At 47.8% G+C, this 27,892-nt stretch overlaps 2 protein-coding genes across 5 annotated transcripts in view; both read left to right on the forward strand.

Annotated features, from left to right (window-relative positions):
- Positions 1–5,031: 5,031 nt before the first annotated feature.
- On the forward strand, positions 5,032–22,506 carry ARF3 (ADP ribosylation factor 3). 4 transcript variants are annotated; one of them, XM_042245155.1, is made up of 6 exons: positions 5,032–5,997; positions 17,275–17,409; positions 17,525–17,764; positions 18,572–18,682; positions 18,912–19,036; positions 19,600–22,506. In XM_042245155.1, exons 3-6 carry the CDS (start codon positions 17,617–17,619, stop codon positions 19,759–19,761), a joined length of 546 nt encoding a protein of 181 aa, XP_042101089.1. In that variant the 5' UTR covers positions 5,032–5,997; positions 17,275–17,409; positions 17,525–17,616; the 3' UTR covers positions 19,762–22,506.
- FKBP11 (FKBP prolyl isomerase 11) overlaps positions 5,032–27,892 on the forward strand; it is a 34,636-nt gene continuing 11,775 nt past the window's right edge. The window contains exons 1-2 of the mRNA XM_004006387.6: positions 5,032–5,131; positions 17,525–24,812. The gene's annotated coding sequence lies outside the window, so the exon portion shown is untranslated. The remainder of the gene's footprint in view (positions 5,132–17,524; positions 24,813–27,892) is intronic.

The raw sequence follows: 27,892 nt of genomic DNA on the forward strand, positions 1-27,892 counted from the left end.
ATTTTTAGTGTGGAAAAAACTGGATGGGGCAGGGGGACTTCTAGGTGTGAGGGACTCAAGATGTAAACATAGGCCCCATTCAGGTTCTCTATGCCCCACCTCCAGATTTTGCCTTGGCCACTGCCCTATAACAGGGCTTGGATTTTCCTTTTTTTCCTCAACTCATGGGCATGCCTATGTCCAATAAAACTTTATTCACAAAAATGGACTGCAGGGCCAGATTTGGTTCTTTGGCTGTGGTTTGTTTTGACACATACCCTACACAGTGAGGTCACCTCTGTTCCGTGATTTTCAGGTCCTGAAGACGTCTCACCATTGAACCTGGACTCAAAAATGGCAGGTGCTTCTCTGTGGTTCCAAATTGGAGAACTTGATGATAGATGCGAGACTAACAGGAAACATATATAAAGGATTCCTATGCTCAAAATTGGAGTTTTTTGCTCTGGAAACCAGCAAAATCAGCATCCTACCCCCCTGAATTATTTGCATATGTAGTTTGTCTTTCCTTATTCAGAGCTCTTCTGCACTTAATCTCAGCAAAACAGCTCCTTTATCTTTTAAGAGATAACCATATCTAGAGACTTCCCTGGTGGCTCAGATGGTAAAGCATCTGTCTACAATGCGGGAGACCCGGGTTTGATCCGTGGGTCAGGAAGATCCCCTGGAGAAGGAAATGGCAATCCACTCCAGTACTCTTGCCTGGAAAATCCCATGGACAGAGGAGCTTGGTAGGCTATAGTCCATGGGGTCGCAAAGAATCAGACACGACTGAGCGACTGCACTCATATCTAGAGAAAACAGAACTTCTTTTATTTCAATTCCACTTTCTTTCTATTCCTAGTCAAGTATCATTGAAAATAAACAATCATCTTTCAATTCAAAAAAGGAAGCTGTAGCACAAATTTAGAACTTTACAAATAACTGATTATTTATGGGGTTGCAAGATGCTGACTCTGTCAGGTCATCTCCTTGGCCAGGAGATGTAGAAATAGTCCTTTTCATACCTCTAGGCAATAGCTATATCTGCCCCCAGTTACCCTCAAAATCAGGTAGCATCAAGGTAGGAAGGAGAGGAAGGGGTGTTGGTTTAGGGTAGTACTTTATGGCAAAACTTGATGTCCTAAATTTTCACTTGCACACTGAGAATTCTTGGTTTGGGAATTTGATGGAGGTAGGCCTTTAGGCGCTGACTGAGCTTCGTGTATGCATGGGACAGCACGAGAGAGATGGATGCAGCTAGAATAGACATAGGATATGAGGGAAAATAATGATAAGGAACAGCCAGAGTGGGAATTTCTCACACTCAGGAAGAGGGAAGAGAATGGCCAATGAAATCACAGCAGGACTATTTCAGTTTTCCTCCAGTTTCTTCCTCTGTGCTCTCTTTGGCTCCTTTTCTCTTTCTAGCTTTCTCTCTTCTTTTGTCAGACACACTCTGTGGCAAACTGAAGCCCCAAACCACAACCTTGAGAAATTCCAAATAGATTTTGTCAGCGAGGCCAACACCCCCCTCCCCACCCCTGCTCCCGGCTCATGCAATGGGCTCAGGCCCAGGCCTGGGGTCAGTGGCGGAGGGGGAGTGTGCAACCCACAGAGCGGGTGGCTAAAATTTCAGCCTTTGGTTAGTGCCAATGGCAGCCAGAGGGATGGGGAAAGACTGATCAACTGTAGTCAGGCCTCTCAGCCTCCTTCAGCTCTGAATACAGCTCTTCTCCCCTTAGAGCATTAGCCTTTCAAGTGGCTGGGGAGCTGGGGAGTGGCAGTGGCTGGCTTATTGCTAGCTGAGCAGCCACCCACCTGTCTGTGCTCCTGTTTGCTCTACGGGGAGCACCCAGTAATGCTGCAATAGACACTTCCCTCTCCAGACTCCAGAGGGTGAAGGATAGCAGGGCTGGAAGATTCTCTAGTTCCATTCATCAGTTCTGACTCAAATACCTTGGGACTTACTGCTAACCATACAACACTATCACCATTTCCTTCCTTCTATCATACCTGGGACTCAACCTTGAGAGGATCTGAAGACTTGGACAGGAACACTGACAGGTGTCACCTCCTGTCAGAGTCTCACAATGCGTCTTGGTATGGTTGAGGCACTAACAAGGGCAGTTGCAAAGCATAATTTTGGTGATCAGTGCGAGGGCATAATCTGGTGGTGTGTGCCTTAAAAAATCTAGGAAAAGAAATGGAAAGAAAAATCATTTGGAGGTATCATGGAGCCCACTCTGCTGCTGCTGCTACATCGCTTCAGTCGTGTCCGACTCTGTGCGACCCCATAGACGGCAGCCTACCAGGCTCCCCCGTCCCTGGGATTCCCCAGGCAAGAACACTGGAGTGAGTTGCCATTTCCTTCTCCAATGCATGAAAGTGAAAAGTGAAAGTGAAGTCGCTCAGTCGTGTCCGACTTGTAGCGACCCCATGGACTGAAGCCCACCAGGCTCCTCCACCCATGGGATTTTCCAGGCAAGAGTACTGGAGTGGGGTGCCATTGCCTTCTCCAGGAGCCCACTCTAGGAGTCTGTAAAAACACTGGAGGAGTCTTCTGCCATTTAAACTACAGAGCTTAGGATTGCCAAAGGCCTTTGATGGCAACAGCCCAGGACGGATAGGATACAGTTCTTTTTGTTATAAACATACTCATTAGTCCTCTCATTCGTCATCATCTTTTAAAAAAAATCTTATTGGAGTATAGTTGGTTTACAATGTTGTGTTAGTTTCAAGTGTTCAGCAAAGTGATTAAGTTATACATACGTATATTATTCATATATATATATTCATTCTTTTTCAGATTCTTTTCTCATATAGGTTATCACAGAATATTTGAGTTTCCTGTGCTGTACAGTAGGTCCTTGTTGGTGATCTATTTTATATATAGTAGTTGTGTGTATTTTAATCTCAATCTCCTGATTTATCCCTACGGCCCCCCCATCCCACACCTCGTTTCTCATATGGTAACCACAAGTCTGTTTTTGATCATCCTTCACCAACTTTTAAAAAAATAATCCTCTCCTTTTATTGGCGTATAGTTGATTTTAGGGGCATCCCTAGTGGCTCAGATGGTAAAGAATCTGCCTGCAAAGCTGGAGACCCAGATTCCATCCCTAGGTTGGGAAGCTCCTCTGGAGAAGGGAATGGCAACCCACTTCAGTATTCTTGCCTGGAGGATCCCATGGGCAAAGGAGCCTGGCAGGCTACATTCCATAGGGTTACAAAGAGTTGGACATGACTGAAGCGACTTAGCACACATAGTTGACTTACTAAACTAATGTTGTGTTAGTTTCAGGTATACAGTGAAGCGATTCAGTTATACATACACATATATTTGTTCTTTTTTAGGTTCTTTTCTCATATAGGTTATCATTCATCCTTCACGATTTTAAATTAAGTTCCTGTTGACTTCACATTCTAGGGTTTTGTTATTTTCCAGGTTAAAACAAGAGCAAAAACAGACTGGGATAAGAGGAAGGGATTGGTGAATGTATATACCAGGGATTGATGAGGACAAGGAGTAGACAGAGTTATCTACCAGTCTAGTTCTTCTTGGAAGGAGACAAGAAATAAGGCCCAAAAAAATCTAATGAAAAAAATCGACAATTTTGGCTCAAGCTTTAGGGAAGAGCCATGTGTTTCCTTATACATATGGTCCAAACTTACAATGGTTCCACTTAATGCTTTTTTTTTTTTACTTTATGATGGTGCAAAAGTGATATGCCTTGAGTAGAAACTGTGATTTGAATTTGATCTTTTCCCAGGCCATGTGGTATGACTTTCTCCTGTGATGCCCAGTAGTGGCAGTGAGTTGCAGCTCCTAGTCAGCTATACCATCACAAGGGTAAACAACTGACACACTTACAACCATTCTGCTTCCCACTTTCAGTATAGTATTCAACAGATCACATAAGACAGTCAACACAATTATAAAATAGGCTTTTTGTCAGATTATTTTGCTCAACTGTAGTCTAATGTAAATATTCTGAACACGTTTAAGGCAGGCTAGGTTAAGCTATGATGTTCAGTAAATGCACTTTCGACTTTAGATATTTTCAACTTACAATGGGTTTATTGGGATGTAACCCCATTGTAAGCCAAGGAAAATCTGTACTGCTGTAAATGAGGAGAAAGGGCATTTCAAGAACCTTCTGTGCTTAGCATTATTAGTGCCCTTCTTGTATCACAGCTGTGACTGTTCCAAGGTAACGCTGCATGTCTAGACCAGGTGCAAAAATGAGTGTGATGAAAGTGGGAGTAGGCAGGAACAGAGAAACACAGGTGCAAAATCCCTCACTTTCCTTGTAATACTAAAATTCATACTTGAGGTATACTGCCTCAAACCACACTTCTGAATATTAGGCCTCAACTGTTTATCTTTCAAGTTCCAACTTCCTAACTGGCCCAGTGTCCAGTTGTTTCCTTCAGTCTCTTAAATTCATCACTCTCCCTCTTCCCTATGAAAAAAGATCTCCTGATTCAGAGCTCCCACCCCCACCCCCCAGCAACCTAGCCTTAGCAGTGAGTAGCAACACTGGTGCACTGAGGGCTCTCGGAGGCCTACACCTATCCCTGGTTAAGAAATGAAAATGAGAGCTGAAGGAGTAAGGTCCAAAGCAAGAGATGTTCACTCCTTCTCTGGCTTCCTGACTGCCCAAGGAGCCCCAGTCTCCACTGCGCCCACTACGCCGCCTCAGTCCTTAAATAACAGGCAGAACCCTGGGGCTTCTCACCTGTTCCCACTGTCTCAGCCCTATTCCCTAGCTTCCGCCACCACCGCCCGCAGATTCCAGCCCCCACATCGGACCCCGCCCGGACTTCGCCTCCAATACCGACTGCTTCTGCTGCAGCCGCTGCCATGGTGATGAATCTCGCGAGATCTGCCGCTCGCCGGTGCGCAGCTCTCGCGCGATCGGGGAGGTGGGAAGTATCCCGGTCTGGGGGTGGGGGTGCGCCGCACAGCTCCTGTCGCCGTCGCTGCTTCCGGTGCTAGGTGGAGGGCAGGAAGGAGGGAGCCGGGAGCGAGGCCAGGGGAGCAGCCGCGCTGAAATCGGCTGAGGGAGCCGGAGAGAGTGGAGCGAGAGCCGAGCGGAGCCTGTGGGGGCGGAGGCGGCGGCCGCAGCGGCGGAGCTGGGAGCAGGAACAGGTGAGGGGCTTGGAGGAGGGAAGGCGGGTCCGGGTAGAGGAGAGGCTCAGGGTGGGGGCTGCGAGGATAGAGTCCCCTCGCCCCGCTCTCCGCTCGCTCGCCCGCCCGGCACTGCCTGGCATAGAGCGGTGTGGTCCTTCCCTCCCGAGAGCTCGGGGAGGGGGCGCCGGGCCGGCCACACGCCTGCCCCCGCATTTGAAGGACGCTGAGCTGGTGTGGGGGTGGGGGGCGGTTTTGTCCTCCGCCTCGCACAAGGGGGCGACCTGGGCTGCAGTGAGGAGCCCCTCGCCTGCAGGAGGTGGGCTTTTGAAGGGTCGGGGTTGAGGGGGAGGAAAGCAGTCCTGGGTGAGGTGACATGGGGGCGGCGATGACTGTTTTGTGTTCTTTTCCTATTAAAGGGCTAGGGAATAGCGCTTTTTCCTACCCGCTTTCCGCCTTCACCTTGGTAATAGACCAGAGAGAAGCCTTGCTATGATGACACCCCTCCCCCTATCGTGGGGCAGGGGTCCGTAGGGGGGTTAGGGATTAACCTGGAACACAGGCTAGTGGGACACCCCAGGGGCACTAGCCCCTGGTGGAGGTTGAGCTTTCGGGTCCTGGGAACCGCATGTTGAGAAGAGGGCAGCAGGTGGGGAGCCAGAAGAGAGGAGGCAGCAGAAGGGGGAGGGGGATCTGGTCTTGCTTAGAGAAGAGAGGTGGTGCCTTCCTCCCCCAGGCGTAGCGGGGGCGGTCTCACAGGAGGAGGGAGCTTCTGGTCGCCAGCTCTGAGTTTCGGTCTTCCAATCCGCTTTCTTTCTTTAGGAAGTACCAGGATTCCCGGAACCGAAAATGGAGCCGTTGCTTACACCAGTGTTTGAGGGAAGAAGGTGGGGGTGAGGGGTAGGATGGAATTCCCTGTTAAAACCGGGCCACTTGATTAGCCAAGTTGTAAGTCCTCTTTGGGGAGAGTTCCCTTCTTTCTGGCTTGTATTACCGCTGGTCTCCCTCTGGCTAGGCCTGGAGGACTGTGGTATGTGGTCAGGAGTGAGAAGAAATAGTGAGGTCATCGGGGGAGGAAGAAGTGTAACTTAAAACGCGTCTCCGTCTCTGTTGGATTGGGTCACTCCTGGTCTATGGCATGAAAGTTTTATTTGGTAGGAGATCTGCTGCAGGAGTCTGATTGCTTAGGTCAGTGCAGGTAGGGTCTGCATACTTCTTCCCCATCCCTATTCAGGTGGTGACAGTATTTGCTACCATTTTGTCTTGAGCTTGTTGTTGGGGTGTCTCCACTTGCTATGACTGGAATGGGTCAGTGAATTGGTCATTGTGCATTAGACTTGGGTTTGAATACCATGTCTATAAAAGCTCGTTCTAAGAAAGAAACTGATCCACCTTTTCACAGAATGGATCTTTGACCTTGGATTCAGCTTGGAAGGGTCCTCTTGTATCACATATTAACATTCCTCCTGCCTCCCGGCATAGAGTTATTGTCTTGGGTAGTAAAAAAAAAAAAATTTTTTTTTCTTTTGTAGTCAAATTTTTTATGCGTATGTCTTGCTTTTCCAAAGAGATGAAACTTTGAGTGCAGGAATTGGATCTCATCTTGTGTCCCTCACACTGCCTGGGCACACAGTAAGCTCTCATGAATACTGAATGTGAATAAATAGAACTTAGGTTTTCTTTTCTTTTTTTTAAAAAAATATTTATTTATTTATTTGGCTGCACTGGGTCTCAGTTGTGGCACTTGGGATCTTTAGTTGCGGAATGCAGGATGGGCATGGTAACTCTTAGTTGTGGGATCTAGTTCCCTGACTAGGGATCAAACCCCGGAAAGTCCTGAACTCCGGATTTCTGACCACAGTTTAAGGAAAGAGAAAGAGATGGCTTGGCTGTCATAGAGAGTTCCTGAAGATAGCTGAGTGAGGGTCTAAAGGTCTTTACCCTTTGTAATTAAGGTCTTGGTCTCTCCACGTTTCCTAAGAGGCACAAAAGAGTCGTGGATAATGAGTTAAGACCCCCAAAAGAAAAGTGTTAGAACACAGAGTCATTATTTAGCAGAAATCCTAGATCTCCTGCTTCCCTGTTTTGGGCAAAGGAGTCTCTCCTTTAGACCTAGGTCCTGCAGAGTTGTCTGCAGATTGAGTTCCTGATAATTATGGAGAAGGGAGCCAGTGTATGTATCTGGTACCTGGCATAGAATTGGTGGCAATGAATGGTAGCTGCTATTACTAAACTGAATGCAAGTGTAAGGGAGGACAGATAGCAGGCTAGAAAGAGTGGAAGTGAAGTCTTCCGTGCACGGAGTCATAAAGTGTGTTTGTCTCTGCTGCCTTCTTCCACTGGAGTCATAATAGAGGAAATGGACTCAGGACAGTGGGCGGGATTTATTGGTTAGAAGGAAGTTCTCTAAAACCAGGTTTGTTAAGAAGGAGTCAGTGACTGAGGGAAATTGTGGAATCTACTCCCCCATATACCTTTAGAAATGGATTTCAAGAGGCCTCAGACTCAAAACATGTCACTGTATTTCACTCTCCTCACCGTTTTGTGTGTGTGTGTGGCTACTGTGGAACTTGCCTGACTTGGGATCGAACCTGTGTCCCATGCAGTGGAGGTGCAAAGTCTTAACCACTGGATCACCAGGGAAGTCCTTCACATTTTTAAAATTTCAGGGGTGCAACATAGTTTTCTTCACCATTTTTGTTAAATGGGATGATAATTAAGAGTGTGGACCTTGGAATCAGACACAACTGGGTTCAAGTCATGCCTCTGCTAATTACTAGTTGTATGATTTTGGTGAAATTATTTGTCTCTCTTAGCTTCCTTTTCCTCATCTGTAAAGAGTATGATAATGATAGTGTCTGTTCATAGTGTTGGCATGGGAATTAAATGAGATAACATATACAAAGTGCTTAGGGTTATACAAAGCACACATAGTAAGCCTCAAGTAAATGTTAGCTGCTATTAATAATCACCATCATAACAGTAATAATAACATGAGCTCTCAGGGCTGCCTTAAAAAAGAGGAGGTTTACAAAAGACGAACTTGCTGCCTGAAGCGCCTGTGTAGAGGGGTGATTGTTACCATGACTTTCCGTGCTGGTCGTAGGCTTATGAGCAATGAAATCTTTTTTCAGCATCAGCCTCACAGAGGCAGCTCCTGTTGCCTGAGTGGGAGGTGAAGCTGGAGCAAGGCAGGGGCCCTGAACCATCAACTGGGATATAGAGTGAGGATGTGGGGGCTCAGGAATAGTGTTCATGATACAAAAGTCAGCGTGACTCTGAGGTGATGGTTGACTCTGCCATGAAAGAGCACCCTGATTGGCCTGTGTCAGATGTTTAGATTCCTGGGTCCCATTGTTTTAGATCTTGGTATTTCAGCATCCTCCATTTCCTGGGCCACTCTTTTCACTTAGTCATATCTCCTTTAAATGTCTGCCTCTGTTTCAGAGTGTACTGTATTACGGTCCAGACTTGTAATGGCTATAAATCTGCCTACTATGCCTTTTCCAACATCTGTTGCAAATATAGGTGGAGTGCTAATAAAGCTTTTGGATAATGAAGGGACATGGGGAGCATTTGGAAAGAGTTCTACAGATGTTTGAAGGCTTTGTCTTATAGTCTGGGAAAGAACTGACTGAAGTAGGGATTCTACAGAGGTGTTAGAGATTTGTCATGGACTTCTGCAAAGGACCTGCTGCATCAGATGGACCAGAAAAAGAAATGGCTCAAGATATTAGGGATCCACGGTTATCACCATATTCCTGAAGAAAGTTGAAATGACTGGGCGTGGCAGATTTTAGTTCCTCGACAACCAGGGATTGAGCCCAGGCCCTTGGCATTGAAATTGTGGTGTCCTAACCACTGGACTTCCAGGGAATTCCCATAACCTGCCCTTTATGAGCTTAAACACAAGCATATCAAGCATGAATGTTTAAATTTCAACACGATTTAGGATGCAGAAGAACATTAGCTTTCTGTTGAAGTGGTTTAATTCTTCATCCTCCCCTTTTTGAGAAAAAGGTGTCTAACCCTACCTTATATAAAATCTTATTTGAAGTCTCATACATAAAATGGATAAAAGTAGTGCTGCTGTGGTAGTGGTGGAGAGTGGCGGACCATAATCAGAATCTCTCAGATAGTTTTCCCTTTCCCCTAGGCAGGCTCTGAATCCCATCCAAGGAACCTTAAGGCTCTGAGAACATGGAAGCCATTTTTCCAGTTTGTCAGTTACAGGAAAAGGATTGGAGGTCACTTATAGAATACTGTCTTCCTCAACCTCACAAGCGTTTGCCACCATCAGTAGAACTGAGTTCAGCAACAAGTATATCAGTCACTAGCTACAGATCGGTCATGGAGCTGGATGCTGGGAGCGTGAAACATGAATAAGGCACAGTCCCAACTGTCAAGGGACTGAGAGTCTAGTGTTGTTTTCCCACCGTGGTGTCCTGAGAAAATGGTAATAGTGAAACAGGCATAGTTGCTTGCAACCCGAGATCACTGGCCCATGAGCTTTAGCCACTCTTAAGCCCTAGCTATCCAGTATTGATGGGATCAGCATCTTCAACTGACCTGTATTACATTAAAGGCACATTATTTGGGAAGTTCCAGCGCTGGAAAGCAAAACACACCAAGGTAGATAAAACATTCTGTGGTAAGTCCTAGAGTAGCAGTGTGTTTGAGGTGCCGAGGGATCACAGAAGGCTCTTATCCCCCAAGGTAGGGCATTCCCTGTCTTCTGTATCCTTAGGCTGCTCTGTCACAGATGGCCGTGTCCAAATCATGGTCTCCTGTTTCATCTGTTCACTGGCAGCTCCATCTTGACCTGCACAGTGGGACCAGACTGGGGCAAAGGTTTACTAGGGCTTTAGGCTGATTACTCATGGGATTTCAGTGGTTTTGTAATTAGGAAGGTACAGTGTACTGGATATCCAAGGCTAGAGATGTGGGCATTGGAGCAGCCATCAATTATCAGGATATGGTACAGTTGTAAGCTGGTCAAATTCTAAGAACAGGGGACACTGAAAGCTTTGATTAGGGGGCAGTGTCACGGAATGTTCCAGGAAAATAGATGAGTCTAGTTTTTATTTGGTCACTGTCTTATCTAGCTAGGGCATGTATTCTGAAACAGACTTGAAGTTCTGTTCTGACTCACTTGCTGAGGTTTGTCTTTGGGAAAAGCCATACCCTTCTCTGGTGTTTGGGTCTATCAGGGCAATTTAGAATCCTTTGCTTGACTTTGTGGCTTCCTTCAGGTTATCCTGAACTGGAGTCTTCCTCTCAGACTAGAAGGGAAACTGATGTTTAACGATTCTGACTCAAACCTAAGTGCTGTTAGTTAAGTGGAGACTAATTTTAGTCATGTTCTAATTTATAACAAGGCCATTCATTGATTGCCTAGTAGCTAAGTTCAGTAGGTATCTTTCAGGCCTTATCTTAATTTGACTTTTCCATAGCCTTTGACCCTCCTTTTTTTTTTTCTTTCCTCATTGGTGTCTCTGATGCCTTAGTCTCTTGATTTCCTTTTTACCCTTTTGGTTGCTTCCTACTCTCTTTTCTGGCCTTTTTTTGCTTTAAATGTTGATGTGCCCCCGGTTTTTATCTTTGGCTTTTTTCCTGTCTCAGCATACACACTCTCTCTAGATATATAGATTAGGATGTATCAGTTGCAAAAGATAGAAAGCATACCCGTGAAGGACTTCCCTGGTGATCCACTGGTTGAGAATCCGCCTTCCAATACAAAGAACTTGGGTTTTATCCCTGGTCCCGGGACGATCCCACATGCCTATGGTGCAACTAGTGAGCCCACCCTCTAGAGCCTGAGCATCGTAACTAGAGAAATCTCATGTGCAACAAAGACTCAGTGTAGCCAAAATAAAAAAAAGAAAGAAAAGAAAAAAGAAAACACACTGTGGCTCAAATAATCCGAGGATTTATTAAACATCTAGCAGGAAATCTAGGTGAAGTAAGCCAGACACAAAAGGACAAGTATTGTTTGCTTCCACATTAAGGTGGTACCCAGAACAGTCAGATTCAGAAACAGTATAGTGGTGGTTTCCAGGGGGGATGGGAGGGACGTTATTGGTTAACAAGTAGAGTTTTAGTTTGAGAAGATGAAACAGTTGTGGAGATGCCTCCTGGTGATGGTTGCACAACAGTGTAACTACTTAATGCCACTGAACTGTGCACTTAAAAATGGTTAAAATGGTAAAATTTATGTATATTTTACCACAAGGCTTCCCAGGTGACCCAGTGGGTAAAGGGTATACCTGTAGCCCAGGGGACTCAGGTTCAATTCCTGGGTCGGGAGGATACCCTGAAGCCGTGCATGGCAACCCACTCCAGGATTCTTGCCTGGAGAGTCTCATGGACAGAGGAGCTTGGTGGGCTGTGGTCCATGGGGTTGCAAAGAGTCAGACACAACTGCAGCAGCTGAGCACACGCGCACATAGTCTACCACATGGAGAAGTAATTCAGGGGTAGAACATTTCTTCTTACAATTTTTTTTGATCTACCAACTAAGCACTGGTAGGATCCAAGTTTTTCTGCTCTCATATCCTAGTGTTCTTGTGTCTGTCCCTTCATATACTCAAGGTTACTCCAGCATCTCGCCCTTCTACATTAACATCCAAAGGCTAGAGAAGAGAACACTATGATATATGTTCTTTTTTAAGATTGAGGAAATCTTTCCCAGATATTCCTGGTAGACTTTTCTTACATCTTATTGCCCAGAATTAGTGCTTGACCATTTGTGACTCAAATCATGGTGAGAAATGAAATGCCCAGAGCCTTTACTGATCAGCTTTCATACCCTAGGGCTGGGGAGGGGTAGCTCATAAACATTGCCTGCCAATGTCTGAACAAATTAGGGGTTCTGTTAGAAGAAAGAAGGGAAGATGGCTGTTGGGGCAGGAAGCCAGTAACTGCTGCCACCCTGAATCTTCCTGGTTCCTCTTGGGACTTCAGTTACTGTCTATGCAGATGATTCCAAATACCCTGACCAGACTTTTCTCCCGATCTTCAGACCTTAGCACTTCAAAATTAATCTAAAAACAAACATCTTTGCTGCCAGATCTGTTTCTGTAGTGTTTCCAGTCTAAAGAAGTGCCACTGACTCACACAGGCCAGAAACCTGGGAGTCGTCTTTGACTCTCCTCTCCCTACTATAATCAGCCATCAAAGCCTGTTCTACTATTTTGGTGTTTCAAATCTGTCCTGTCCTCTCTATTGCCATCTCTGTTTCAGAACTTTTGATTTCTTTTTTTTTTTTTCTCTTTTTAAATTTTATTTATTTAAAATTTTAAATTTATTTGTTCATTGACGGGTAATTGTTGTACACAATTTTTTTTTTTAATTTTCTGTCAAACATCAACATGAATCAGCCATAGGTATACATAGGTCCTCCGTCTTGAACCTCCCTATCATCTCCCTCCCCATCCCACCCCTCTAAGAATTTTGGATTTCTTATCTATTACTGGACCTCCCGAGTGGTCTCTTTCCCTCCATCTTTCCCCCTTATTCCCTAACTTAGTCGCTAAACTGCTGTCAGAACGGTCTTTCTAAAGCACATATCTGATCATGTTACTCAGTGTTACCCTGAGGGCCCTTCATGATCCGGCTCCCGCTTCCCTCTCCAGCCTCATCCCTTCTCTTTACTCACGATGCTGCATTCACATACATGGCCTCCTGGTTGCACCTGACTTTGGCTCATCACTGTTCTAACTCATCTTTACGCCTGCGCATACACTCCTCCCTCTTCCACCTTCCCTGTTCTTTAGTGTCTGACTGATTCGTATTCTTCCTTTAAGAGTCAGCTCAGGTGTGACTAGAGAGTCATGTCTTGGAATTGGCCTTCATCCTCCAGTCTTGATTAACTGCTCTAGCTTTCTGTCCCCATAATACTGTGTGCTTATCCCACTCTTAGCCTCACACTGTAATCCTCTGTTTCCTAGTCTTTCTCTCCCATTGACTGAGTTTCATGAAGGCAGAAACTCTTCCTCTGTATCCCTAGTTCATTATACTTAATAAACGTTTAATGAATGAATGGAAACTGACATCAGAAGCTGTTTCTTGGCTTTGGGAAATCTTTTGAGTTTAATAGAAGCCATTGAGATACTAATCTACAAGTTCTTGTGTGCTGATTACAGTGCTCTTAAGACAAAAATTTGGAGAGTTTACATAGGTCACAAGCCAGCTGCATTAAGGAAACCAAATACAGGCAGACCCTGCTTTGGTTTTCCTAAATTTTTTGGTCTATTCCATGGGCTGTGCTAAAAATAGCATCTTTATTAGTGAAGTCTCAATTTGAAAATTGTCTGGGAATATAGCTGCTTTTTGTGCACTCTGCTTGGCAGCAGAAGGTTTGGGAGACTCTGGTTGTCTTTTCCCTGAGCCCATGCAGCCTGAAAAGGTGCTGGATCAGGAGTCCCCTCAGGGGTGTCTCAGGACACATGCCTGTGACAAAGAATGGGGTGTGTGCCTGGCAGACTGGGCTGTGACCCTCAGAATCACCTGGAGTGTGAGGCAGATAGGCCTCAAGTCAAGTGACTGAACAGTCAGTAACAGCAGCAGCCTGCCTCTCCTGGGCGGGGGTGGGGGGCTGCGGGGGAGGAATCTGGGGCCGTAAGTGATCCTCAGTGAGGGCATCCTCAGGTGAGGCTTTACATTAGTCAGTGTGCCCTATTGAACCGCACAGTCCAACACAGATTATACTAAAACGCATTTTTAGAGTTCCTGTTGCTGCTTTTACCACTGATAACAAAGTTTGTAACTGTACAATAGAATGTTGAGACATCCTTTTTGTTTATAGAGATATTGCTGTTTTCCATTTTTCATCTTGAGCCACTCACCTTCAGTCTTAACTGCTTTCTGTTTCTCCCAGTCCATGGAACCCTGGTATTTTGCCCTATTGACACAGAAGTGCCATCTGTGGCAAAAGGGAATGACTATAGGCTATACTGTACATAGACAATCCGAGGTTGGTTGGTTTGCCGTTCTGCTGTGTGGTGAAAGTGAGAGCTGACCATATAGCCGTAGGTGTATGTTCATGGCACAGAGCTGAAAGTTGCCACCATCCTGGTGGTCGGGGCAGCATGCCATCTGGAAACAGACAGGAACAAGGAAAGCCAAGACAAGAAAGCCAACACTTACTTTGGACTGTTCGTCTGAGTCAAGCTCCTGATTATATTGAAAAAGAGTTGTAACGTTCATTAATTTCAAGGCCCTGGGGTGCCATGGGGTACACATGGTAACTACTTGAATATTTCATTAGTTATCTGCCAACCCCATTGAGTTTTAAATGCCAAGAGAAAATTTTACCACTTTCAGTCTTCTCGTCCTTTCATGGCTTTCCCAAACCAGTCTTAAGGTCAGTGTGTGTGGAAAATGGCCAGGGATTGACAGGAAAGCTGAGCAGCCATCTGTGCACCACATGGAGACACCAAGATACCAAGTACTGCTAGGACAGAAGAAATGATACAAGCCTTAGATGAGGCTTAAATCAGCCGGTGTGCTTGCTTGAACTCCTACAGTGGGGGTTGGCACTGGGAGCAAGGAAAGACCCAAAATAAATAAAAGGCATAGTCCTTGCACATGGTGAGCACATGGTTAAATTGGGGAGACAGTAAAAGCACAGATTTAGAAGGAAAAACTCCGCAACGTAGTACCACTTGAATGGTTCAGGTAATTCAGGGGCCTTTATGTAGCTTGCCAGGAAATAGAAATCAGTGTTAAAAAAAAAAAAGAAATCAGTGTAACACTGGGATCCGCTTTTGAACCAAGACTTCAGTGTGATAGCTTAGCAAAGAAGCAAACCAGAGGACAGTGTGTGCATGTTCTGGGGCAAGGGCTCGCTTTCAGCCGCTGCTCTACTCACAGTTGGTAATCATTTAATCAGCAATACTTCTAGCCATGAAGGATGGCAAGATAAACGGGTGGTATAAATTCAGTTCAGAATCTGGGCCAAAGCCTATTACCTAAGCTTTAAAGCAAAGTGTCATCTGGAGCTAAAGGAAAGGACACGTGAGCGGGAAACAAGATAAAAACTAGGAGGACTTGGGGAAGGTGTAAATTTCTGGAAGTGAAGGCATCAGAACCAGAAGTCTGACTACCATGGATTTCCAGAGTTGGTAGGATCTGATCTTACTAGCTGGGTAGGTTTCCCCTCCTGCCTCAGGAATCCTCAGGAATCTGTCTGCCTGGGTGGCTGAGGCAGGAGGGGCCGGGTGGATGGCTAGTGGGCGACCTGGCTGAAGTTGCACCCCAAAGTTGAGCCAGGCCCTCCCCCTGGGGTGTGAGCCCTCTGGGTCAGGGGCTGGGCTCGTCTGTGGAACCTGCCCAGAGCACCACGCCTGGCTTATTAGTGAATGTCTGCGGAGGCCTTTGAAGATGAAACACTCCATAAGCACTGATTGTTTGTTTTTTGGACAAACTAGTACTTTGGTCTCCAGGGGCCGTTGATCTGGCTCCTTTTTACCAGTCTGGAATTCACTGCAAACTGAGGAGAGTAGGAAACAAATAAACAAACCTAAAATAGTTTTTGAAAAAAACAACTAAACTCCCACCAAACCCCTGTGCTTTAGCTTGAAAATAGGATTCCTCCCTATCCACCTTTCACATTCTTGGGTTTGGGTGCACTCTGTCTTGACCTGTTCCTTTGCCTGCTGGGTTTGTGGTGTGCATATGTGTGCCTCTGGTTCCCAGACTGTGGAGAACACCAGCAGCTGGCATATGGTGATTGCTGAATAAGCTGCCGCTGACGCATCGGCTCCTGCAGGCACAGAGAGCTGGCTGGCATGGGTGATTCTGAACCCCTGCTTCATTGTTGTTTCAAGGACTCATTTCTGTGGCTGTCCTGAGCCATCCAGATGGGAGAGAAGAAGGGAAGAAATGAATGACTCTATGATTCTGTCAGTCTGGGGCAGTGGGCAAAGTGGGCAGACAGGCATCTTGTGCTTCTGTAATGTACTAACTGCTCCCTTCGTTTCCGCCAATGATGCATCAGGCAGAAGCGGTCTAACCTGAGTGAGCTGCTAGTGAGGTCAGCAGAGACTTTGTGAGTTAATTCAGTTATCCAACTACTGTGTGCCAGGCACTAGTCAAGGCACCAGGAACACAGCAGGGAACAGAACAGATAAGGAACCAACATTATAGTAGGAGGAGAAAACCGGTATGGAAGGAAACAGATTCAGAACGTGTCGGATGGTGATAAATGCTGTGAGGAAAAAGTGGAATAATGGGCTAGAGAGGTGTGTGTGTGTGTGTGATACGGGTGGTTGTGAAAGGCCTCTTTGATAAAGGGACAGTCGAACAGACACCTGAAGGAAGCAAGGGAGAGCTCACGAAGGCTGTCTGGGAGATGAGCCTTCCAGGCAGAGTGAAGAGCAGGGACAAAAGCTTTGAGACCGGAGAGTGTTGGGGAGCTGAAGTGGAGTACGCCCAGGGGAGAGTAGTAGGCCTGATGAGAGAAGCGGGGATGCAGACTGTGCCGGACTTTGTAGGCCGTGGATAGCTTTGGGTTTTACAGAAAGGGAGCTGTGAAGCCCAGAGAGGGTTTTGAACAGAGGAGCAGCCTGACCTGGTTTTGGTTTTACAATCAGTGTGGCTGCTCTGTGGAGAGTAGGTTGAAGAGGGTGAGAACAGAAGCAGAGAAGGAGCTGACTGCCTCATTGCAGGTGACCATGTGGAGCAGCTGTCCTGGGAGGGACCACGGGAGGGACCTAGCTGGCTGAGGAATGAGGGGGAGCCTCTCCACACCCCCCTCCCAGCTCTCAGCTCACTGTTGTATGCGCAGAGTACGGCTTTAGCAGCTGGTAGTTCACAGAGTGGAAAGGATCAGCTTTTCTTGGGAGTGCTGCTTTCTTACTTCTTCCTGCTTAATTTTGGTGTGTAGAAGGAAAGTGGAGAAACACAGGAAGGGAAGAAGCAGAATCTCTTGATTAGGGCTGAGAGCATAAACCTTGGGAACCTGACAAGCCTGAACCTTGTCAGGAGTCACAAAGAGCCACTCCTTATTCCATTCCCTCCTCTCCCACCTTTTCCAGAAGTCTCAGGGCAAGGTTGGGGGAAGGAGAGGCATTAATGATCTCCCTATGTCTTGGGATATAGTATAGAATGGCAGGACTGAAGGGACTTTAGAAATCGTCTAGTTCAACTTCCTCCATTTACAGGTGCAGATAAGAACAGGTGAAATAACCCATCCAGCGTCACCTGGGTGGATTACTGGCAGAAGCAGGGGACCTGAGTGTTCCTGCTTTGTCTCTGCTCCCAGAGGCTCAGGATCTAAGGGGACCTTGATCTTCATGGTATGCTCAGGCTCTCGGTTTGTCATAAAAGAACTCCAGCCATGACTGGCCAGTCCCATTAGTGTGAAGTCCTGACAAGCAGATGGCGGTAGTGAGTTTGCATTTCTTTGCCTAGGATCAAGTCCTCCATACCAGGGTCCAGGCCCGAACCAGACTGCCCCTGCCCCCACTGCACCCTGCTGTCCTCAGAAAGCGACTGCTGTGATCATGGGTAACATCTTTGGAAACCTTCTCAAGAGCCTGATTGGGAAGAAGGAGATGCGCATCCTGATGGTGGGCCTGGATGCCGCAGGAAAGACCACCATCCTGTACAAGCTGAAACTGGGCGAGATCGTCACCACCATCCCCACCATTGGTAAGGGCAAAGCTCAATGGAGGCTCTCATGCCCACCACTGAGCCACATAGCGGGCCTATTCCTGGATCCCCAACCTGACCACCAGGCAAGTCCTTACGGTCTGTGGGGTTCAGGGAAGAGTGGTTATTTAGCTTCCTAGCAGGTGCTGGGCCTGCCATTTGCACACCTACCCTGGCGCTCTCTGATGCAGGAACTTCCGTGGCCTGGCACCCAACAGTGGCCCTCAAGCACTGAGCTGGTTTGTTCTCTGTTGTTTGAAAAGCAGGTGAAGAGCTTTGATGTTCCTGCCAGAGGCCTGGAATTGCTTCAGTTTAGATCCTTGGTGGCCCTGATCCCAGTTAAGACCTGCCTCTGGGAGGGAGAGCATTTGGCTCGTGGAAGCAGCTCTAGATCACCATCATCAGCTGGTTCTGCTTTCGGGGCTCCAGGACTGTCACCCACTTCTTGTTCTCCATTCTGCCTCGCAGGCCCCACTTCTCGGCTGAAGCGGACTCGCTGGCCCAGGGACAGGAGTGGGGCTGAGTCATTTCTTTTGCAGGAGAGAGAGTCAGACTGAGAACGAGTGGGAAAGGTTGTCTCACCCAGGCAGTTGGGAACCTCCTGGCTGGCCCTCTTCGTCCTCCTCTGCTGCTTCTCTTAGGTTTTCTTTTTGGCCTTGATGCTGCTAAGTCAGGGAACACCAGGTCTGAGGAAGCCTTACTTTCTTTTCTTTGCTAGGCCTGGGGGAAACAGAAATAACCCAATGGGGCATCGTTTGCGGCCTGGTATTTCTGGCCAAGTGACCACTGTCTGTTTTCTCCCCAAAGGGTTCAATGTGGAGACAGTGGAGTACAAGAACATCAGCTTCACAGTTTGGGATGTGGGTGGCCAGGACAAGATTCGGCCTCTCTGGAGACACTACTTCCAGAACACCCAAGGTAGGCCATGTGAATTGCCCATGGACTGGCACGGGTTGGTTGGGTGTGAGCAGAGGGTGGCCATTGTTCTTGGTTATCAGGCGCCAGCTCTTGCCCTGCTGCAGCTCCTAGGGATGGGAGACAGAAGAGGGAGCAGATATTTGAAGGGTATAAGGAGGGTGTTTCTCTTCGCGGTGGGGGAGGGGAGTTGATCTGTGGTCTCTGTGCAGCCCATGCTCTGCCTCCCCAGGGTTGATATTTGTGGTCGACAGCAATGATCGAGAGCGAGTAAATGAGGCCCGGGAGGAGCTGATGAGGATGCTGGCGGAGGATGAGCTCCGGGATGCTGTGCTCCTTGTCTTTGCAAACAAACAGGTGTGACATCTCCCTGCCTCTGCGTTTGAGAGAGGGCAGCCTGGCCGTGGAAGTCATGGGACCTTGGAGCCCATTGTGTGGTAAACCCTATGACTGGGCTCCCAATTTGGAGAGTAGGAGATATGATTAGCTGGCTTCTTTATGCCCCTCTTCTTGTCCCCTTCCCCCACCCCGGCTTTACTTGGCAGTGTTTCTGTCCAGAGGGACTGGTGTGGTAGATCTTTACCTCCAGCCCCTCTGTTATCTCACCTGTTGTCTGCTTTAGTGGAACAGCCCTCTCTCTTAGGGTCAGATGGACCTGATTGTCGGCCCATCTGAATCACTTCTCCACTTCCCTAGCAACCCCATGCTTGGTTTCCAGCTCCTCAGTGGAATGACCTTTAGTGCCTTGGCTCTGGAGTTCTAGGATGATTAAATCCAAAGTGGTTCTTTAGGATCTTGCTCTGGGTTCCTCCACTGAAGAAGGAAGAGAGGGTGCTGGTGTACCTGCCTTTGCTAGGTGGGTGCTCTAGAAGCTTCTGCAGGATCCTGAGGCTCCTTTTTGTGTCTCCCTTGTGCTCCAGGACTTGCCTAATGCCATGAATGCCGCTGAGATCACAGACAAGCTGGGCCTGCACTCCCTGCGCCACCGCAACTGGTACATTCAGGCCACCTGTGCCACCAGCGGGGACGGGCTGTACGAAGGCCTGGACTGGCTGGCCAACCAGCTCAAAAACAAGAAGTGAGAGCCAGACAGCCCCATCCGACCACCCCATGCACCCCTACTGTCTCCTTGACCCAGCCCTGCCCTGTTCCTTCCTGTTGCCAGTGCGGCCAGAGCCCTGGGTATCATGTCCGCATGCCCAGCAACAGCCTTGCTTCCCCTGCCCTCCCCTCCCCCATCCATAACCAGTCCCCAGTTGCTGTCCTGATGATGAGTCATTCCAATTTACCGGATTTAAAACAAAAAACAAGGTTGTTATGGTTTCATGGGGTGGGTCCCCCCTCAAGCTCTGGGGCTTGGGAGGTGGGATGGGGTGTTCCCTCCGGTTTGCTTCGTTTGGCTCTAGTTGCTGTGCTCTTGGCATCTGAGTCCCTTCCCTCTCCCCACAGGCCCCTCTCCCCTTCCCCGTCTTCCTTTCCTTTGCTGCTCTCCCCCTATTCTACATGGAAATTGCACGGGCCTCTCTGTGTGTGCGTGCATGTGTGCGCGTGTATATACCTGTATAGAGAGATATATATGGGGGCCAAGGAGCGGGTAGAGGAGGTGGGTGCAGCTCAGGGCTTGGAGCAGGACACTGCCCACTCTCGTCTATCAGCTGCTCCTCCCATGCTGGTGAGATAAAGGGAAGGAGGTGGAGGGGAGGCTTCCCCCGTCCTGGGCTGGTGCCTCTCCACTGCAGGTAGGTTTTCCTGGATGACAGGGCAGATGACAGCTTCTCTGCCACCATCTTCCTCTGTCCCTCTCTCCACCCCACTCAGGTCAGGGGGCTGGCATTTGTCGCTAGATGACTGTTCCCAAGGAGATGCCATTCTGCCCTGCCTTTTTGTGGAAGGAGAGAGGAACCCACTCACTCTTTATCAGCTCAGAGTGTTCAGCTGATCCTCCCCCTCATCCTTAGATCTGTTCCTCCAAGCTGGAGCGGGGAGGTAGGGATAGCAAGACCATGGGTTGTATTTGGGACCCAGGGCACTGGGGAGAGGGGCTCAGGTTTTCCGTCTTCATCCTCTTTTGTTATTAGGAGAAGGTGAAACACAGATCAGTTTCCCTATTCCTGCCTTCCTGCCCCTTCTGTCTTCTGATCTTGGGCCTGGGTGGTTCACCTGTCCTTTGTCAGAAGTTTCCTCACCCTGGTAGTGCTGGCCTCACCAGAGCCGGCTGGCTGGTTTGCTGAGGAGCAGGGGAGTGGGGCTGCCACACAAGCCTCAGCAGCAAGCCAGCTCTTCTTCGTTTTTATCTAGTCCAGCGTGTGCTGAAAGATGAGAAATTTCTGTGTCCAGACCCTGAGACCATCCTGCCATCACTCCCTACTCCATCCCAACAGCCTTTCCCTGCCCTCTCCAGCCACTTCCCATAAATGGATCTGGGCATTGGAATGGAGGAGATTGGGCTCCGGAGTGATTGTTGGTGCTGATGGGATGCAGCGGTCTTCCGAGTCCTCCCTCCATTATTATGTAGTTCAGAAGCTGCTGCTACTGTGTCTCTGTCTACAGGAGGCACTTGTCCCTGAGATCCTGGCCTGGGTTCCTGACTTCCGCGGTTTCTGTGAAGCCGTGGCTTTTCTGCGGGCTCCTGTGTGTGCTGGCTGCGCCCTGAGCTCCAAGACGGCCACCCATAACCTTTTTGCTAATGTCAGGGCCCAGGGCCTCCATAGCATGGCTGAGGGACCTCTTCTCAGAGGGGCTGTCCCAAGCCCCACCCCATGGGGCCAGGCTTCCTGCCACTTTTGTCTACAACAGGCGGATCAGTACCCCCTACCCCACCTCAGATTGAACTGTGAAAGAGAGGTTCCAGGGGTGTCTCAGTGCCAGCTCCTTAGTGACGTGTTAATTATCCAAGATGCAGTGGGTGTATGCAGGTCTCTTGTGCTCTAGGCCTTTGTGTGTATGCGTGTGTACGTGTGGTTGGTGGCAGGGTCGGGGGAGGGGTTGCTGGAGCTTCTGATTCATTTTAACATGTATTCACTCCCCTGACCCCACAGATGCTTCCCTCATACTTTTACTTTGCCTTTGTCTCTGTTTTGTCAGATTTTTTTTGTTTGTTTGTTTCTGCTCCTGTTGCCTCTGCCTCCCGGAACTCTTTCCTTTGCCTTCTCACCTGCTTCACTGCTGTTGCCTGTTTGTCTCCCTTTTCCTTGGGAAAATTTCCTTAGAATTGCTCACTCTGTATCATTGTGGTTGGTGAGGACTTTGCCTCCTCTCCTGCCTCACTCCCTCTCTGACCCTGCCTAGTTAGATGTCAGTCCCAAATGGGTTTTTCTCATTTTAGGCCTACTCCCCACCTTGGTTTGGGGGCCTTCAGGGACAGGTGGGGCTGAGGGTGTTGGGAAACAGTCTTGGAGGTTGCCTGAGTGCTGCTCAAGGATATGTCCAGCAGGGGGCAGTAAATGATCTTGTTAGTATCCCAGGCTGCTAGGCCCTTGGCAGGGGCGGTCCTTTCTACATTCCCATTCACCCAAAAGCGCTTTTGGAATTGGGTGTTTCATTCCACTTCTACCCACTCCCTCCCCTACTTTCCTCTGGTAGGTTTAATTTTTTGCTTTCCTTTGTTCCAGCCTTTCTTCTCCCTGGGAATTTCCCCTGTTCCCCCCTAAAAGTTTGTTTGTGGTGTTATAGTGGTAACTGCAGTTCTGAACTGGTTTTTCTCTTCTTTTTTTCTCCTCTGGAATGTAGACTGTACATGTTTAATAACTCACCTTCTCTCTCCTTGCTCAAAATGTGGGATGCGCGATGACTGTGACCCTGGTTGGAAATTAAACTTGTTTTATGCAGCTTTGGAGCAGACCTTCATCCTTGATGTGCAGCAGCCGTGGTGCAGGGTGTATTGGTGAGGGTAGTTCTGCTTCTGGTCCCACTCCAGACTGCTCTTTGTTTCAGCAGAGGGGTAAAGGGTACTCTGGACTGGGGAGAGTGAAGTGATGGAGGTTCATCTCCACACTTCTTACTGTTTCCCATGATACCCCAAAAGGGAGCCGAAATGAATCGGGGCCCAGAGTTTGAGGGCTTTGTGACTTTGCCCCTCAAGTTGTAAAGGGTTTAACCCTGAACCTAGCTGTGTTCATCATCTTCTAGTAGACTTAGGGACTCCAGTAGAGGGCCCTAATGCCTCACACAGCCCCCACTCTCAGATCTCCCCAGCCCTGTGCCTCAGGTGCTTCGAGTTGGACCAGGGTCCCCTCCTCCATAGGTTGGAGTCTGCTCACCCATCTAGTTCTGGACTTTGGCATTGAGTAAGGTGAAGGATAAAGGTCTGAGTAGCATAGTGAACTTGACCCTCCTTACAGCTCATGGCCCTGCTGTAAGGCAGGGCCCTGTCATGGCCCATGACACCTCTGCTTTAGGTGTCCAGTTCCCCACTGTCAGGAGGCCAGACCTCATCCAGAGATAGTGTTCTAAGGAAAAAGACAAGCCTTGTCCTTCCATCCAATTCCCACCACTACTCTTCCTCTCCTGCTGTTATTCAGGCAAAGAAAGGGATGCTGCTCCCCTTTCTTGGTGAGGTCTGGGTGAGCCAGGCAGGCCTTCCCTACTCTCACCACTTTCCTAAGCTTTAATGACAGAGGTCTTCCCAACTTGATGTTATGGAAAAGGCACAGGATTTAGGGATGTAATAAGTTTGAGAGCCCCAATACCAGTGTGAAATTATCCTTTGTGTTCAGCTACCTCCCTGCTGCCTCCCCTGGCAATCTTCTTTTTCAGCCCTTCTCTTGCTATTAAAATAAGCCAGCGCATCTGCCCTTATGAAACCCTTAAACTACTTCAATCAGACATTGCTCTATGAACCCCATAAGCTTTGAACACTACCCACATAAGCCTCAAAACCAGGTGATGCTTTCCCCCTTCTGGGTTCCTCAGAAGTCCTGCTTGGTGACCGAGGTTGCTGATAAGTTAGGAGCACTTGCCCAAGTGCATTATTTGTATACTAACAAATAGATAACTTCTAGAGCTACAGCCCTGCATAAGATAATGGTAGTGGAGAGGACTTTACCTGGATGGCAGGCCAGTGGGGGTCTTTTGACCTCTGACATCTTGGGGAGAGGATGGTCTAGTCCCTGTGACCCTCAGTAGTCAGTCTAGGATGCCAGGAAAGAGGGGAAGCTCTCTTGTGGCAGTTGCTTGAAACTTCTAGCTTTTGGGGGGATGGAGGAGGACATGGGGAGATGAAAGGGAGACTTAACCTGGAAGGTGAATGTTTAGCATCCAGCTCTTAAGACAAATGCAACCTTCTCTTCCCAGAACACGAATAGCTCCTCATTCATGGCTTGGCCTAGGATATACTTCAGGATAATCTGGGCAAGGGAGCTTCTGAAGTGAGCCTAGAGAAAGCTAGTGGAAAGCCTTGGATCGGGCCAGGTGGGATGGAGTCAGTGACAGGCAGGATAAGTGTGAGTGGGTGTGACTTTCTCGGACTAGAGGCATTAGGTCTGAAAGCTCTGGGAAGTCACCGCACTATCTCCACTTTCAGGTAATTAGATTGGTTAGAGCAGACAGCTGGCAGGTATTTATTCTGCACCTTCATGTCTGCAGACCTGTGCTAAGAGTGGAGTTAAACCATGGCACCGAGGGAGAGACGAGGAAGTCTGTTCCTAGGCTGCTCTGGAATTCTTTGGGATAACCACAGAGTACCATATGGGGTAGTGAGAGTGTAGAAGGGATACCCCCTTGCCACTGCTTCGAGCAGGGAATGGTGTCTTTGTGCAGGCAGTCATAATATTAAGAACAGTCTCTTTTCCAGCTCAGAAGGGTGTGGAGGTAGAAGGGTCAAAGTCCAATTCTCTCCTTTTTTTTTTTTTTAAACCTGGGAACTGGAGGTTTAGAGAATCAAGCTGGCCACTGGGGAGTCTTGGGATCCAAGTGCCTTTTTCCCTCTGCAGGCTTTTCATTCAAATTAGGTTTCCTGGCCTTGATTACTGGGAAGAGTAAGGATGACCCTGAGTTCCTGAGCAAGGGAAGAAAGGGTTAGGTGTGAGGAAATCTAAGCATTGACTGATAAAGGGCGCAGTGCTGCTGAAAGGCCATGGTGGAGGTCTGGAAGTGAGGGACTTGGGCCAGAACTCTTCCCCATCAAGGCTTGAAGGTAAGTGTCTCCTTGTTTGTGTCACTGTGGCCATGAGCCACAGAAGAGAGTATCTGGGCTCTAGTTTAGCAGCAGATCTGACTTCCGAGCTGAATGTGGTGGAGAGGGCAGCACACAAGCCAGAACTCTGCTATCTCTGCCCAGAGCTGACAGCTCGGCCCATACCCGCTTCCTGCCTGAGCCTTCCTTCAAAACAGGTGCATGGAGAGCTGTCTCTGAGGAGGTCTGCACAGTTAGGCTCGGCCAGGCAGGAGGTTTGAGAATGAACTGGTCCACCCAGCACTCCCTCCCACATGTTGTCGAGAACTGTCCCAGAACAGAATTGAGTACAAGGCCTTCCAAGGGTTGGAGGGCTTAGCTTGGGGTTTTGAACTACAGGGATTTGGGTGCTAGCTTTTTTCCGAGTTCTGAATATAGGAATCCTGCCTTTAGGTAATAGGAGGTGGTGAATCTGTTTTTGCCTATGCCAGATCTTGTATCGATGGCACAATACATCCATGGCTAGAACAGCCAAAGGGGATAGTGGGGAGGGGGGAGGGTAGCGTGTCATTCCTGGTTATGAGCACATAATCAGATGCCAAAAGAAAACATCTAGTCAGCCTGGGTATGCATGCTCCTGAAAATATGGCATTCAGTTTTGAACCCAGATTTTATATGCTGACTCACTTAAGTTTTTATTTATTAGCAATCTGTTAAACATATTAAAACCATTTAAAAAGCAATGCCTTGCTTTCTATCTGGCACATAATAGTCACTCAACTTTGATGAAGGAATCAACATCATTGTCTTTGACCAAGCTGGGCATGGTGGGTGCCCCTGAAGCTTGGAAGCCAGGAGTATGTGGTGGTTTCTCCTACTTGCTGACACAGACACCTCTGAAGGTGGAAGCCACTCCAGGGGTGGCCCTCTGATTAACTTGTGCCTTGAGTTAGGTTGGGCCAGTCTCCCCTACCTTTCCCAAGGCCATGTCACCTTTCTCTGCCTGTCTAGGTGGCTCACTGGTAAAGAATCCACCTGCCAATGCAGGAGACGTAGGATATACAGGTTTGATTCCTGGGTCAGGAAGATCCCTTGGCATAGAAAATGGAAACCCACTCCAGTATTCTTGCCTGGAAAATTCCATTGACAGAGGAGCCTGGTGGGCTGCAGTCCATTGGGTCACAAAGACATGACTCTAACACAGCTGAGCGACTGAGCATGCACACACAGGCTCCTAACTTGACCTAAGGAGAAAACTCCCTCCCTGGTCCCTCCTGGGTCCAAGAAGGCTTGTGCTGCCCTCTGTGGGGGATACTGTTGCCTTAGTTTTGCCCTTTTCTGCTATTACCCTCTCACCCATTCCCATTCAGGTTACCAAACAAAGCCTCAGAGCTGGGCAAGAGAGTAACCTTCTATCTCTAGCACTGCATCAGCACGGTATTCAGTGTTACTCCTTTGCCCAGAAACTTTCAGTGGATTCTCACTACCAATCAAGTCTCTCCATACCAACTCTTACTTGTCTCTCCAGTTACCTCTGTCTACTCTCCTGGCTAAATCCCTTACTTTAGCCAAACTGGTCTGTTCATTTTCCCCAAATATCTGGCCCTCTGCCTTTATACCCTTTCTCACTTGTTTAAAAATACCACTTTCCAAAAAAAAAAAAAAAATCCCACTTATAGGATCTGCAGAGTTACCCGAGCTTCCCTGGTGGCTCAGATGGTAAAGAATCTGCCTGCAATGCAGAAAACCTGGGTTCATTCCCTGGGTTGGGAAGTTCCCCTGAAGAAGTAAATGGCAAGCCCTCCAGTTTTCTTTCCTGGAGAATCCCCATGGACAGCGGAGCTGGTGGGCCACAGTCCATGGGGTCACAAAGAGTCAGACACGACTGAGTGACTAAGCGCAAAGTTACCCATGTCCTCTGTAATTACAGGAAATGTTTTTCAGGAATTCCCTGGTGGTCTAGTGGTTAGGACTCAGCACTGTTACTGCCAGGGCCCCAGGTTCGATCCCTGGTAGGGGAACTAAGATCCCATAAGTCATGCAGTGCGGCCGGAACAACAACACAAGGACGCTTTGCTTCTCAGTCTGGCTCCTTTAGCTCTGTTAGCCCAACTCCTTCAGCACTTCCCACACATCATCTTGGATGGCTGGATATCATGTTCATTCACTCAAAATTTTACAATTTATTTTTGTAACCCAAATAGTTCCTATTACAAAAGATTCAAATACCTCATAAATGTTCAGAGCAAAATGTAGTACTTGTTCCCTTCTGCTCCCTCTGTTCCCAGAGGTAACCGCCCTCAGTTGTTGGGTGTGCATCCTCTCCTTTTCTAAATATATGTATCTATCCGTATTTGGGAAGGGGTTAAAATACAAAGGGGCTCCTATCACATGTATCAGTCTAGTTTTCTTTTTTTTCTTTTTTACCTTAAAGGTATATATGCTTGTCTTGGAGGTTTTCTGTATTAGTATAGTTAGGTTTTCCCTCTAATGGTGTCTCAGTATTGCATAGTGCATTTACTCAAAGCATATTTGTCTAGAATCTGTTGTATGGAGGGTATTGTGCGGCTGGCACCTAAGGGACTCCAGATATGATCACAGCCTTGTCCTTGCCATCGGTGAGGTCACTCTTGAGAAGGGGTGGAAGGAGCAGGAATACACAACTAACTACAACACAAGGAGGAGTTCAATAAAGTCCCCAGGCGTTTGCCTGAAGTTCAGAAATCAGTCACTTCCAGCTAGGGGATTGGAACTTCACAGAGGAGATGATCTTTGAGCTTGGCTTAGAGGGAGCTTGACAGGTGAGGGAAGAGCATGAGCTGTGCACAGAGATGAAAACAATGCAGGTTCATCCGATGCCAAGAGCATCATGATGCCAAAAGGATTTGATTCAATTTATATGTAAACATTTTTTGAGCATCTAATGTGTCAGGCACCCTACTAGGCAATGAGAATATAAAAATGGGAAAGTGAAGTTCCTGTTTTTAAGGCTTTTATTTTAATGGAATCAAAGCAAAATTTGGAAAGGCAGATTAAGACCAGATAATGAAACCTTTTAATTGGTATGTCAGGTTGTCTGAATTTAATTCACTGGGCAATGT

This window comes from Ovis aries, chromosome 3, assembly GCF_016772045.2.
Source record: "Ovis aries strain OAR_USU_Benz2616 breed Rambouillet chromosome 3, ARS-UI_Ramb_v3.0, whole genome shotgun sequence".
NCBI classification, from domain to species: domain Eukaryota; kingdom Metazoa; phylum Chordata; class Mammalia; order Artiodactyla; family Bovidae; genus Ovis; species Ovis aries.